This window comes from Sipha flava, unplaced genomic scaffold (assembly GCF_003268045.1).
Source record: "Sipha flava isolate LNK unplaced genomic scaffold, YSA_version1 330_pilon_pilon, whole genome shotgun sequence".
NCBI lineage: Eukaryota > Metazoa > Arthropoda > Insecta > Hemiptera > Aphididae > Sipha > Sipha flava.
This window is the reverse complement of record NW_020273020.1, coordinates 491,070-507,356: the sequence shown is the minus strand read 5'-3', so window position 1 is coordinate 507,356 and position 16,287 is coordinate 491,070. Positions and strand designations below refer to the sequence as shown.

Genomic DNA, 16,287 nt, shown 5'->3' with positions numbered 1-16,287 from the left:
CTCAAAATGGCTACACACGACGTCAAGTGTGGCCACTCGAGTGCGGTCGACTGAAACTTCGATGGTGGCAGTGACGGTTGCAGACACTTCGTTTGTCTGCGTGTCAGTGTCGGCTGTAGTCGCCGGGTAGCGAAGACGATCCGAAGGGATCTGTCGTCCGTCTTGTCTCTATTGCAGTGCTCCGGCAAGTCATTTCCGATGCGCGAAACCACGGCGAGCTAAAGCGGGAAAAGCGTGAAGAAATGTGTGAAAACATTAGTAGATCGACCAACACTGTCGGCATCTCTCGCGAATCGAGAGATTCAACCGTACTTTCACCATAGTCGTCCTCTGTCATTGTGCTCCAAAACTTTGGCCACCCGCAGATGATACAAAACACTAATAAGGGCCACGCTTCCGTATCCGAGATCGCATCAGAACCGCGACGGCGTTCAAAAGCGCAACGACGACCGGAACTGAAAAAACAATACGCGTCCTACATTCGGTCTCATGTCGGATGTGATAGCTTCGCGCGGCAGAGGAACACAATCGTTACGATTAATTTTATGATATAATCGTGTTGTTCCATTTACCTCGTTGTCGATCCCATTTTTTTTGGATATCTTGGTATATTAATCAGGAAAATGATTTTTGATAGTAGTGTTCACATAAAGCATGAACATTGTTGAATGATTTTCGTTTGATTTGCAGTTATAGTTTAGTTGCGATATATTTGTCTGGTAACGTTTAAAGCCAGTTGCATAATCAATATTGTTAATGGCCAATTTGGTAAAAAAAAAAAACAACTTGAAATTAAATTGAGAAACTAAATAAAAACGAATAATAGTATATAAATGAATATAGAACTAGTAATAGGGGTCCCATCTAGAGATGATCAAAATTGGTCTTGGTCTTTCGGTATCGCAAGACTCTTGCTGCAAGATCAAGATCAAAACCAAGACGGTACTGGTCTAGTAAGACCAAGACCAAGATTAGGCTTGCAAGAACAAGACCAAGATTTTTCATGTTTATAATTATTTCAAAACGTTGGCTGGTGACAAAGGTAAGCCAGAACTTAGTAATTTCTTTCGTCAAACTCGCGAAATGACTGCCGAAGCGTGTGGCGTAAGTCTTGCTTGTGTTAAACGAGTTTGCGCTGAAGGGAAAAAATCATCTGTGGGTGAAAATCGACAAGATGCCGAACCTTCTTTATTTAAGTCTCCACGAAAAAGTTATAAACGTGCCAAACCTATGACCAACTTAGACGATTTTGACAAAGAAGTTGTCAGAAGAACAGTTCATAGTTTTTATGATAATGGTCAGTACCCAACAAGTGCAAAAATAATGAGTGCATTGCATGAAAAAATCAATTATTCGGGTTCACAATGGTCTGTGCGACATATTTTGCGTAGTTTAAATTTCAAATACAAAAAATGTAATGATGGGCGTAAGTTTCTAATGGAAAGAAATGATATTGTTTGTTCTCTGGTTAAATTTTTGAGAAAAATGAACGAGTTCAGACGTAATAACGACACAAGGCCAATAGTTTACTTGGACGAAACATGGGTAAACCAAAACCATACGCGAGGGCACATATGGCAAAACTCCGACAACACCGAAGGATTAAAAGTACCCATTGGAAAGGGCGGTCGGCTTATTGTGTGTCACGCTGGGTCACCTTCATTTGGTTTTGTCAAAAACTCAAAACTGGTTTTTCGTTGCAAGTCGGGATCGCAGGTAGACTATCATTCTCAAATGAACGCGACCATTTTTCATGAATGGTTTATAGATATGTTGGGCAATTTAGAAGAACCTTGTATAATCGTGATGGACAATGCCACATACCATTCTACCTTAACAGAAGATTACCCTAAGGCAAATACTCGAAAGGCAGATGTACAAAAATGGTTACAAAACAAGTCTGTGGACTTTTCTCCAGTAGAGACATTAAGCGAACTACGTGAAAAAGTCAAAAAGTCGATGCCAAAGGAAAAAAAATACAAGCTGGACGAAATTGCACTGCAAATGGGCCATGAAGTGGTAAGACTTCCTCCTTACCACTGTCAATATAACCCGATTGAATTAATCTGGGCGCAAGTTAAGGGTAAAGTCGCGGAAAAAAATAACACCTTCAAAATGTCAGATGTAGAAATATTAGTAAATAGTGCTTTAAATGCAGTAACAACAGAAGATTGGACAAAATGTGGTGAACACTGTAACGAAATTCAAGAAGACGATTTGATTAAGGAAGGTTTAAGAGACGAAATTTTGGAGCTTATTATTATCACAATTAATCCTGACGATAGTTCTACTGACGAAGACGATGATGAAGATGATTAAAAAATTGTATTTTATGTATTATTTGTATTAAATATATTATTTGTATTTTATTATATAAAAAAGTCTACATTACGTCGTTTGAAATTATTTTAGGCGGGAAAACAGTTGGAGTAGCCCTGATGAAAAACGGCCACTTGGCGCGCATCGATCGCGGCTCACTTTTCGCCTCGTGTACTATAGTTAATTGCTACATTCAAAAGCTTATCTTATCGCACGTTGATGTGCTTGAAAAATAACCAGCACATTTGTCGACCGAAATGCGTGGTATAACGAACGTTTGTATACATATATTTATATTATATAAAAAAAAAGTGGTTTTTATAAATGGAATTTAAAATAATTGATAGTAATAAAGGGGGCAAGTGTTTAATATTTGACGATTTTAAGTATAGAAATTATTTAATTGTGAACATTACATATAAATATTACATTATTACATTATAAAATGTGTGGTTTTTGGTTACAAGAATTTAAAAAAGTGTGCGGTTTTTGGAGTCGTCGAAGACCAAAACAAGACCATCACTGCAAGACTCTTGCAGTCTTGCAAATTTTATTTATTATAAATGTAATAGAAACTTACAAAGTTAATTAAGAGTATGCTAGTAAATTAATTCATCAAATAGGTACAAATACAAGTAAAATAATATAAACATAATATTTTAAAATGCAGTTTTAAACGAGTACCTATAATAAAAATTAAATTGTTTGATTGTTTTATATTATTAATATACAATATAATATAGGTAATGGATTTTGGTTTCATCTTAGAAGTCATAGTAAAAAATTTACACAGCTATAACAAGTAGATATTTAGTTTTTTTTTTATATTTAGTGAAAATAGCAAGAGTATTATAATAGTCTTGCGCAAGACCAAAACCAAAACCAAGACTGAGTTTGTAAGATTAGGACTAAGACCAAGACTGGGTCTACAAGACCAAGATTTTGAAAGTTTTGGTCTTGGTCTTATTTTGATCACTATTCTGACCGGTCTCGGAAAAAGTAGTAAACCGTCTTAAGACAATTGAGTTAAAATAGCCATGCCACCCATGAATTACAATTCCATTGTCATGAAAATTAGCCATAAATCTATATTACATAAATGGGTAGAGGTGGAACTAGGGGATGGAAGATGGGGATTCATCCCTGGGCGTAAAATTTTAGAGGATGTCATTTTTGTAATTATTAACAATTAATTTGATATTTTTAACTTTGTTAAATACTGATATCAGGTTAAAACTCAATAAGTATGATTGTATATTAATTATTAGAAAAAAAATTTTCGAGTGGAGTATTTGATTATTAGTCTATGAAAAGGTGTAATTCTAACATTTTCTCCGGGCGTAAAAATCCCTAGTTCCACCACTGTAAATAGTTACATATTATCATTGCATATAGAATTCTATTATTATTAAAATTATTCCTTAATCGATGTTATTATTAAATTAGATTGATATTATGAAATATTATTGGATATGAGAAGAAATTTAAAAGTTGATTAATATTTTTTGATGACTCTTTTATTGAGATTCAATAGGTATTTTGATTAACCTGTTCATTGTATCGTTTTATTTGTTTTGATTTTAATAAAGATAAATATTATTGTATATTTATTTTAATGTTTTGTATCTACTGTATACATTTACTGTTTGTATAATTTTATAGTTACACTTTTAGCTGCAGTAATTATTTTTATTTTTCATACTGTTATTGAACATTAAAAAGAATACTTTTTTTAAATTCTATTTATTATTTATGATTTGTACGAAAAATTAATAAAAAACAAACCATACATAAACTACCGTAAATTTGATATTTGAGTACTTAAAACAATCCCAATAAAGAAATGTAAGTTTTTCTACTTTTTCATTATCATTAATGCGAATTACGAACTGCTGTAAATTATTAATATAAATATGACAAATAATCATTAAACATTTTATAAATATTTTTATACTACATATATATTACATATATATAATAAATAATAAATTAATACATATAATATTCCAATGTATAATTTCATGTATAGTGTATAAAAAATTCTGTATAGTGTTTCCCTATAGTGTACATTTAGTAATTTTTCGCATATGTCCACTATGTAGAGGTTTACTCAATAGTGGATAACTTTCTTTAGTGGATATTTTTTAATTCCCCGTGGCTGTCCACTATATAGAGGTTTTTTTTAACCACTCCTGGTTATAAAACTAAAGATTTTGAGCGATAACACGATGTACAAACAGGATTTTTTGTTTAATTACTGTACGCTTTTATTTTCATATCAACTATTGGTTTAATGTCATTGGAATTAATCAATGTTATATAAACAAACGTGTGCCGGGATTATCCGCCGTCTCACCGTACATACAATTAATATTTCATGTACTGTAACTACAACAGTGCACGAGTTTCTGGATTACAACAAAATTTTAAATTATTGTTTACCGATAGCCAAACCGAACAATGTTCTGGTGATTACGATTTTTGATTGGATGTTTAATTTTTAATTTTCAATTTATTATTGTTGGGTTTTACAACTAGAAAACAACGGATAAGATTCAATAGAATCAATAGAATTTAATAAACATAAAATAAATGCATTTCGTAAATTGAACCATTACTCTGTACCGTGTCAGGAAAGTTTCTTTTAAAAAGGAACTCGTTCTCGTTCCTCGTTCCTGTTGTAAAAAATGAAATATATATCCGTTCCTTGTTTCTGTTGCAAAAAAGGAGCGCGTTCCCGTCACTTAAATTTTTTTTTTCACAATCTTAGCGGTTATCAATGATGTTTTTTTTGTGGAAAACTTTCAAACCAAAAATGATTGGTTAATTTTTAAACTCAAAATCTTTCCTAATAGTTAGTTGAATTTTATAGGTGTCAGATTTTGATTTTTGCTCATTTAAAATATTCAATAAATGCGCAATGAAAAACTAACAAAATGTGACGGTAAAATAGGAATTTTTAAGGAGTCCCAAGTTTTAACAACATTTATTTGATTTATTTACATTTTTTTTATCACAGTATTACAACACTGGTTTATATAATCATATTAACTTAACATTATTAAGTACCTTGTATGCTTAAATATCAGATGATAAAAATATGAGTTGGACATAACGCCTTATCAGCGGTAATCAGTGATCCCAAATGAAATCAAATAAGTATACCTTTTACCATTGATTTTAGAACAGACTGTTAATATTTTATTACCAAGACTAAAATTTGATAGAATATATATATAATATATGCTAGAAAATAATATCACTGAATATAACATGTTTCATTTTTTTTTCTAACGGAAATTTGAGTTCAAGTTCCTCGTTATACTTGAAAAGGAACGCGTTCCAAGCTTCGTTCCTATATAAAGGACGGGATCCTTCCCAAAACTGCTACTGTATTATATGTACCTTTGTTAACGAAGAACTTCCGAGTTAGTTTGTACGTCTGTAGTAGACCAAATGTTGATGTGAAACGAAAATAAACTGGGCAAATCACGGTGCGAATGGTGAATGGTCAAAAACCGAGAGGCGAACGTTGATTATGATAAAAACATTGCAAATGAATAGCGTAGTCTAAGCGTGTCTCGTCGTGCGCGTTATGTTCATTGTACGTTTTTAGTACGCCGAGTGGTATTAAAAACGTTTAGTTATTATACTCATATGCTCAGCTAGACAGGTTTTGTATTTTACAGCATAGATGAGCCGTTTTAATTAAAATGTAATCAAGAACGGGCAGTATTAATAATAGTTACAAGGGGTCGAATTTTCTAATTAAAAACTCTAGCGAACCGTAGTATAATGCTCAGCATGATGTTAAATTGTACAGTTAATACACTATTGGTTTTTCGATAAACAGCTATTACTTTTGTTTCAATTTTTTCCGTACGATTGATTATCATATCATTTATACACACGTGATAATCATAATACCGCCAAGGGAAATAATAACTTCTAAACCAGACCGAAAAGAATTTCGGGACAACTAGAAAATTATGCAATGGATGGGATGAAGTGGTTCAGATCTAGTTTCTTTAAAATATTTGACATTTTCAACGAATCACCTCCAGATGTTAATAAGTAAGATTATCAATGCTAGCGTTTACGAAATCGATGGTCAACATACGAAATACGTGTTCGCTATTGAGTTTATAGATCTGTAGATTAAGAAAAATAAAATAATCTTAAAATATAATGATAATAATTATGACCAATATGAGTCATTTAAGAATAATGCATATAATATCGATATAACGTTTTCTTCATGATTTCATTCGATTATAATTCAAATAATTAGTAGTAATTTATAAAGCAATTAATTATTTTTAAGTACGTGAAACGTAGTGGTTTTACATATAAAATCTGTGGTATTTATATATGTAAAAAGTTTTGAAAAGTTGCAAGTGTATTACTCTTCACCATGTGTTAAAATATTTAATAGTTTTATTTTTATTTTTTTACGTAAATTAATATGTTGTAAGAAATATATTTTATATTATATATTATTATTTTAGTTAAATATTTTCGAAATTTATAAAATTCAAAATAAATAGTTTGCTTGTAATATTTAAATTCTTGAAAATATATTTTCGTTGGTTATTTAACCAATATAACATATGATAACCAATTATTCATAGATGAAATTGATATCAATAGTTGTTATGTATTAATTATTTTGCAATACAAATTTATGATCTGGGTTTTATTATCCGTCTGCGCATTTACTGTATAGGTCAAACTTGTTATTTCATCGTAGCTTTAAGTATACAGCCGTAAAAAAAACGTACCTCCAATTTATTCTCTAGAATGCTTTATATTTTTAAAATTATTAAATATTAATTTTCTCTGTATACCGTTAAGTTAAAAGGTAAACAATAATAACGTCTCCTTCTAGTAACGTTGTTTTAGGCAAATGTTATTTATATTTAAGAATAATTTGTATGTGCTTCGATGTCTACCTAAAATTTATAAGTTTTTTTTTTATTTTGGTTGAATTCATATGAACCATATGGCATATTACGATGAACAAAAAACAAAAGCCTAGGGCTAAATATTTGGAGACGTAATTAGATGGTATATTATACCATTTTATTTTTTTGTTAATTTTTTTTATCATGTTCCTAATATGATGTAGAGAACACAATGAGGTGGTATGTAGAACAGAGGTCTTTAAAGTACAATGGTAGTGCTTTATGAATTTCGTTCATATGACCCATTGTAACACCAAAATACTTAAAAAAAAAAAGTCAAATTATTGTACTTGCCTTTAGTATTTGTTTTTAATACTAGATACAATGCTTATTTTTAAATTGCATTAAAATGTATATAAAATATATCTATCAAATAATATGAAAACAAAAATTAATTAAAATAATAAAAATAAATAATTTTTGTTAGTTTAAATAAGATTGTAAAAAATGAAATAATGGATGTACAGCAAAATTTGTTATAGTGCTGAGATGTTAATAAAAAGGAGTGCTTTCTGTGTTTTCGTGTACAATGTACATACAATTATCACTATGCACACTAATACATTATTTTATACATAGGTATATTATAGAGAAATAAGGGAAACAACTTAAGCGTACATTTAATTATATTGGGTTAATGTTGATAAAAGATTGTGTCAGAAGGTATATAATAATAGACGTGCGCTCGACGAGAAAAAAATAATATTAATAAAACACGGGCGTTTATCTTCTTCATAAAATGAATTCAAGTGAAATGATATATGCACATTTAAATACTAAAGGGATTCGGTATGGGAAAAGAAGTAAAGGATAGTTGACACATTTAGTAAATAAAAAGGAGAATATGTAGAAAAAAATACAATAATGGAAAATAGCGAGTAGTCAGCGGAGCGAAAAAAAAAAAGGAAGAGAAGCAAAGAACAATATTTAATATCATAGAAATAGAAATAATTTAGCTCAACTCCGAATGAAATATTATTATACGCTGCCTACCGTGATTTTATTCGCGGAAACTTGCAATTTAGTCGCATCACAGCCATAAGCCAGGAGTTAAACTGTACACCGTTCATCCGACGGATAGGACTTAATGTTGTGATTGATTGATTAAGAAGTCGATCGATTCGCAAGACGGTGCGTAGTGCGGGGGATAATTTTCCGTGCAGATATTTTTTAAACAGTGATCCAGTTACACCAGATAATACCAGTTTCGCGTGCCCACGTGCTTTGTGTTATTGCGTTCCGTTGTGGATACGCGTTAGATTACGATTGTACTACTGCAATACGATTATATACGTACGCAGACCCAGGGCGGAGATTCATTCCCGGGCGTAATATTTTAGAATGTGTAATTTTTGTAATTATTAACAATTAATTTGATATTTTTAACTTTGTTGAATACTGATATTAGGTTAAAACTCAATAAGTATAATCTTATATTAATTATTAGAAAAAAATTCTTGAAAAGAGTATTTGATTATTGATCTATGATTGGGTGTAATTTTAAAATTTTCCCCGGGCGAAAAAATTCATAGTTCCACCTCTGCGCAGGTCCGTACTGGTCCACCGGGACGCCGAAAGTTTCCCCGTTGCGCCCCATGATAAATTAGCGCTTTTTTTCCCACCTTCATTTTTATATCATTAAAATATTGACTTAATGTGTATATTTTAATACATTATACAAACCATATGTTCATTATGCATAGGTGCCGGGGAGATATATTTATGTAAATAATTGTTTTGTTATCATTGAGGATATTATTGACCATGGAGGTGACTTGTAAAATCTGAACACCGCGTTTGTTGCACACGTATAAGTACATTGATTAATGTTTTCCTTTTGGTTTTTCTACGGGACACCCGTATTACGAAGTAAGTATATAATTATACAATAATAACTATGAACCACTCTTACTCGGGTCCACTGTGGTGTCCCTATACGGATTTAGTCTCTTTACATCGCAAAGTTATAAATGAACAATGGAAGCTGGAATGGGATTCCTTACCAGAATCCTATGCTTTTGGTTATAGGTCATTATTTAAAAACATCCCTAATCGACCATGGTTTCATTCCCTAAAGATGAGCCGTGCAGCCATAGCTAAATTCACTAGATTACGCACGGGCCATAGCCTATTACCACACCACTCATTTAAATTGGGACTCAACAGTAGTGTGTGTTGTCCTCTACCCAACTGTGGTGGAGAATACTGTGATTTCCATCACCTACTCATTAACTGTCCATCTCTATCCATCCAAAGATCTCAACTAAAGATTCTCTTTTTCATCTCTGGTATTAATTTTTCCCTTATTGATGCTCTTTCAACCGACAATACCAATATAATTAAACATACGCTAAATTTTATCCTGCAATCAGGTCTCCGAATTTAAGAGTGTGAGCTTTACCAACCTTAATTTATTTCGAATTCATGAACATAATTGTCGAGATATCATAATGTAATGTTAAAATCTCATTAAAAAAAAAAAAAAAAAAACTATGAACTACATTCTAGACGGGTGTATACAAATACGGATCATAGACACTATATTATAGTTTATAATATGTATATACATTTCGGTTTCAATATTACCATTATATTATAATGAAAAATGATATTTTTTAATTTCTTCGTTGAGCCATCGACAAGTGCATACGAGTTCGATGGTATTGTAATTGTGATATTGTAATATTGTGTTCGTAAGACGTAAGTATAATTTTTTTTTATTTTGAATTAAGACCTATTAACAATCTGTACTCCTGGTACAATAAGCTTAAGAGATATTCGAATTATAATAATAATAGAATCAATACAAATCAATACAAACGAATATGTAACCCTATTATAATTTATTATGAAATCTTGAATTGAAGAAACTGTCCAGCAACGGCACTTCGGCGAGGAATTTTTTTTTTTTTTTGATTAACGAATAGACCTGTGTATTATGCTAACCAGTCTCTGGGCCACTTGTACTGGAGTCTCCTTACCGTGTTACCCGGAAGGGAGTGTGATGGAATTTAAAGTAGTGATTTTTTGCGACTTCATTGACATACGGTATGTTCAGGTCTGAGTGCAGAGTTTCGTTAGAGACGTACGGAGGGGCGTTAGTGATGAGACGAAGAGTTTTTTATTGGACTACTTGAATTTTGTTTATGTTTGTATTTTTAGCAGCTCCCCATAGCTGAATTCCGTAAGTCCAAATGGGTTTTATTAATAGTTTGTACAAGTTAATTTTTGATTTTAGGTTGAGGTTTGAGGTTTTGCTCAGAGTACTGCGGAGAATAGACAGTCTTTGATTTAGTTTTAGTTTGGTCATGTGAATGTGTTTGGCCCAGTTGAGTTTTTTGTCAAGGTATAGTCTTAAATATTTAACCGTGTCCGAATTAGGGATGATTTCATTATTTAGTGTTATTGGAGGAGGTTGTTGTATTTTGAGGGTAAAAGTGGTATTGACTGATTTCGATTCGTTTATTTTTGTGTACCATTGGAAGTACCAAGGAGAAAGTAGGTCGAGATGATTTTGTAGTAATGTCGAGACAGTTGAGGGGTCAGAGTGAGTGGAATAAATAACTTTATCGTCTGCGTATTCGGCAACTGATGTATCAGGATATATCGGTTGATCTGCGATGTGTAAGTTATATAGTGTGGGAAATAGAACTTCAACTTTTGGTACACCAGCTAGGATCGGAGAGATGTTGGAGATTTCTGTACCCGAGCTGACTGCAAAGGAACGTTCATTTAAATAAGATTTTAGAAGGAGGTAGTAAGAGGGAAGTAGGAATTTTTTTAATTTGTATAATAGTCCAGGATGCCAGACTTTATCGAATGCTTGTGACACATCTAAGAATACGGCTGAGATGTATTGTTTTTTTTCCTGTGAGCACGCAATGGTATCTGCTAATCTATGAATTTGATGTATAGTTGAATGTTTTTCCCGAAATCTGAATTGAGAATTGGGGATTATTTTATTTTCAGTGATAATTGGGTAGATATGTTTTAGGATTAGTTTTTCCAATAGTTTAGAGAAGAAAGGAAGTAGGCTTATTGGACGATAAGAAGCTGGGTTGTCTGTTGGTTTGTTAGGTTTAGGTCACATTATTATAATTGAAAATTTCATTGTACTGGAATATATGATAGTTTTAAGATTGCATTAAAAATATGTGTTAGCTGAGTAATGGCTTTGTTTGGAAGTTTGCGAGCTACTTCAGCCGTAATTAAGTCGTATCCTGGTGATTTGCCCAATGGAAAGTTTTTTATGAAAGTTTTGATAACTGATGGAGAGAAGCATTTAGGAGGTAAGGTTAGAGGCAGTGGACTGTCTAAAAAAGTATTGATTGTACTTATAGGGGGGGGGGGGGGGGGAAAAAAGGGGGGGGTGGCGCGGGGGGGGGGGGGGGGGTAGTAAAATGATTTGGTTGAAACACGGCTGCTAGATGATTTCTAAAGGTTTCTGCTTTTTCAGTGTCATTTATCGCCCAGGTTTCGTCTTGTTTTTTTAAAGGAGAGATGGTTGTTTTATATTTTAGTATTCTGCGTGTGGCTCTCCAGAGTGAGCCGTCTTTTTCTGAAAGTGAGGCTGTATATTTGTTAAAATCTCCGAGCACTGTTTGCCTACTTCTCGTTTAAGTGTTATGCATAGGTTGTTGTAAATTCTTTTATCGGAGTGGTATCTGGTTCTTTGCCAGGTTGCCGTTGCCCTTCTCTTTTGTACAATTAGGTTTCTTATGTGTGAGGACATTGTATGATGATTTTGGTTGAGGGTGGGGTTTGGTGTGCAGGCAGCTGATTAAATTGAAGTTGTTAGATTGTAAACAGCCTTGTCGTTGTCATTGTTTGTTTTTAGGCGAGTTCTTAAATCAATTTTATTGGATAGGCTAGATTGGAATGAATCCCAATTTATTACACCATTGATTAATGAAGGTCTAGTTGGTTTGATTGGAGGTTCAGTGTTGACTATTAGAAGCACTGGGGAGTGATCTGACATTGGGTTTTGGAGATTTTCAGTTGTAAAATTTAGCCTGTTTGGTATTTTAGTAATAAAAATGTCTAAAATATCGGGACGTTTTCTTTGCAAGGTTCACAAGCTGTATCAAATTGGAGTGGGGAGATAGTATGCCTGGGAGGGCAGTATGTTGAAGTGATTATAATAGGTGTGTGATCAAGTGTGATTTGAATGGAATTTGCTTGAATGTGTGATTCATTGTATGGAGGGAGAGGATGAAAAAGAATTGAGGATTTGATAAATATAGCTGCACCTCCATGAGCAGAGTCATCGGGGTGATTTGTGTGGAGAAAGGTGTAGCTTAGTATGTAAATTTTATTGCGAGTTGTTAAGTGCGTTTCAGATAAAAGGGCAATATCTATGCGCTTTTCGTGTAGTGTTAGTTGTAGGTCGTTAAGATGGTTATGGAGGCTATTAGCGTTCCATCGAAGTATTAGTAGTGATTTATAGGTAGGTGAGTTACTTGTCATTTTGTTGAATTAGTTTATTTAGGACTACAGTCAGGAGAGAAAGAAGAGAATTAATGAGCGCTTTAAAATCGTTAGTAAAATTGGTTAGCATAGTACCTGTGTCCAGTTGGTTTGTTTGATTATTAGGTGGCTCATGATTAGAGGTAACATTTGCATATGTCTTTTGTTGTGGGGTTGGTGGTCGGGTTTCGGTCGGAAGTGCTGTTGCTTGGATATAGTAAGATTGCGTGTTGATTGTAGGTTGTTGGTTTATTGAGTTTGGATTGCGGAGTTTTTGTAGATTTTTGTGTATTTGGCATCCCTTGTAATTGGCCGGATGTTCACCATTACATAATACACATTTAGCAGGTGTGTCTCGGGGTTTTGTGCTAGAGGATGTGAGGTGTTGAGCAGCACAGTGTACGCATCGGGGTGGGTATGAACGGTATGCTTTTGAATGTCAATATTCCTGGCAGTTTCGGCATTGAATGATAATACGTCGTTTATAAGGTTCCTCGACTTTTATTTTTGTATTAAGTAGGTTGTTGACCTCGAAGATGTTATTGTTTATTTCGGCTGGTTCGAGGTCCACGAAGAAGAGGGGTAGTTTGATTTTTTCGAATTTGCTAAAGACGTTTGTAACTGAGCGTACGGAGAATCCTATTTTATCTATTGCGGTTTTAATTTCGATTGGAGTGGTAGATGGATAAAGATTTCGTATGACGATTCTGAATGCTTTGTTCTCTTTCATTTTATACGTGTGGAACTTGGCATCCGCGTCTTTTAAAAAATGAATAATTTTTCGATATGCTCCCGGGCTGCTAGGTTGAATTTTTAAAGTGTTTATTGTATCTTTAACTGAGAAGTTTTCGGGACCAACTATATCTATTAGTTCAACTCGGACGCTTATAAAATCTTTGACACCACGGACTATTATAGGTGGTGGAAGTGAGATTTTTTTTTTCTTGTTATATACTGGAATTTGTTGCGGGAATTTGGGTGTTTGTTCTTAGTTCCATATCGTCGTTCATGGCAATTGGAGTATAGCGATTAGTTGAAATAAATAATTGTTTGGTTTTCTTACTCCCCTCTTTCCCAGTAGACCTGGAGAAGGATAGTAGTCGTTTGGTTTTTTTTTTTTTGACCATTTTAAAGTCATCTTTGTTTTTGTTTCAAAGATCTGTGGTTGAAAAGACGGAATCACTTGAGATTCTCTGTATACGTGAATTGCCGCTAAGTACAGTTGATCGGTTTTTATCATAATTTTGATAAGTAGTAGTGTCGCTAGTGTTTCTTTGAGTTGGCATAGTTATCGGTGGTGGTGCGCGATTTTAATTGACCTTAATTAACTGGCCGCCGGATGGCAGTCTACAGATAAGACGACAACAGGCAACGGTTACGTAATATAATGCGACGTCTGTGTTTTGAAATGAAATTAATACAGAGTTTTACGGAGTAAAAGACAACGTTTAGCGTAAACGTGCTGGTGGTTATAATAAAAAAAAAAAAAAAAATAAAAAAATTGAACACTATTGAAGACTATTGACAATAATTGCTAATAGAGTCAACAGATAACACGGTTTTTGTTTTATTTATTATGTCGTTGACGGCAAGAGCAGTATTAGAAAAACGGGATGGAGCAAGAGCATATCGCGTGCGTATCGTTCGGCTATCGGCACGAGACTGTAAGTATAATTAAAATTATTTTAGAGGTCGTCCCGGGTGTATTATGCACTAATCGATAAGAATGCAGGTATTTACCTGTATAAAACGTCGTGATTAATCGCTCAAAAAGTTCGAAAATATAAGAAAATATTGTATATCATCTAATGCGTTAGTTGAAATATGTAAACTATATGTTCCTATATTAAACAGCCAATCCTCAAAGTAGAACTTATTTCTTTTGCTTCGTCTTGGCCATCAATTTGTAAAGTCGGTTTACAGAGTGCGTATGAAGATTCAGGTCAAATCGATACCGTTGATGACGATGGATGGGCTAATGAGTACGATTTAAAGTGTAATAAAGTAAAATATTATAATGCATGTTTATCATGCGTATTGTGTATAACCACTGATTATAAAATGTATTTCTCATAATACACAGAATTGTACAAAATATATAAATATTTACTGATTCTGTCTCTAACGTGTGAAATATCTAAATCTCGAAACTAAAATTGTTAAAAACATGATTAAGGTTCACTATTGTACAAGACATTTTAGAATCATTATTCGTAACGCAGTGTAAACGAGAAATAGTAAATCAAGTTGATAGAGATCAAATCATAAATGCTCTGTATTTAAACAGCAAAGAAATATAACGTCTACTCACATATTATGATAAAATTTAAGTAAGTGTCCTTTGTTTTAAAAGTTTTCAAAAAAGAACTGGTACGGTTTGTGTTTGAATGTAAAATACAAATAAGATTATTAAATCTAAAAAGTAAGTGCGCAATTTATTTTCTTAGTATTTTTACTAATGAAATATATTATTTCGTTTGTTATCTTGTTAAAAATATCGCAAAATAAATCATGATCTGTGTTTAACATATTTAGGCGGCAGTTTGTTAATAAAGCAATTAAGGGTAGATACCCCTTTTTTTTTTTTTTGAAGTAAATACATAAAAATATAGTTGGCGCTCTAAAAAATTATTTTTTCTTGCGACCCTCGTATAATGTATACTTCACTAAAACATTGTCATTCCCGGTATATCTTACCACTGGCACTAACACCACGAATAACAGTTGAACCCGAAATCAAGTAAACACGTTGTTTAGAAACTTTAGAAACTCAACAGCAGGACTGTTATTTAATCGTATTTCTAGAACAGTTGAAAAAAAATCAAGCCATAATATGCGAAAAGGTATCGTGAAGGTTTCATATTGAATTGGCCCAGCTTGCCTTAAATTATTCATTTAACCTTTGTAAAACAGAACTACATTTATTTAGGTCTATACGATAATGTAATTTTTTACCATAATAGAACTATTATTCTTCACTTTACTCTGCCGTAGCACAAACGCTAATAATGTTCAACAAATATTACAAGACTCTACGAACAAACTCATATCCTGGTCTAAGATATTAGGTTTCCGTTTCTCTCCTAAGGAAACCAGTCTTATAATCTTCAGCTAAAAGATAATTAGAAATAAAATCCGAATCAACTTCGGAAATCACGTTATTGAAAACCAATCCCAAGCCAAAATACTAAGTGATATTATCGACCACAAAGCGTCATGGACTCCTCACGTACTCAACATAAAGAAATCTACTTCCTCAAGACTAAGGATCATAAAAACTCTTGCTCACACCTCATGGGGTGCACATCTCAAGCCCTTATAAAGGTCCACAAAACTTTTGTACTCTCAAAACTCGATGACGGTGCTCCAGTTTTCTCAACAGCCAAATATTTAAAAATTTTGGACCCGATTCACAATGAGGGATGCCGCCTCTCCATTGGCGCCTTCCGCTCGAGCCCCATCAAAAGCATTCTAAACATTTCAGGTATCCTTCCCCTTCTTTCTTGACAGGAAGAACAGATGATAAAACTTTCAGTAA

General features: G+C 33.1%; 1 protein-coding gene across 1 annotated transcript; it reads left to right on the top strand.

Moving 5' to 3' along the window:
- The first annotated feature begins 1,083 nt into the window (after positions 1-1,083).
- Positions 1,084-2,319, top strand: LOC112687084. Its single transcript, XM_025559625.1, has one exon. It carries the CDS (start codon positions 1,084-1,086, stop codon positions 2,317-2,319), a length of 1,236 nt encoding a protein of 411 aa, XP_025415410.1.
- Positions 2,320-16,287: the final 13,968 nt, after the last annotated feature.

What these genes read in the sequence shown, in the direction of transcription:
- LOC112687084 (XM_025559625.1), top strand. Translation starts at nt 1,084, where the DNA reads ATGACTGCCGAAGCGTGTGGCGTAAGTCTTGCTTGTGTTAAACGAGTT.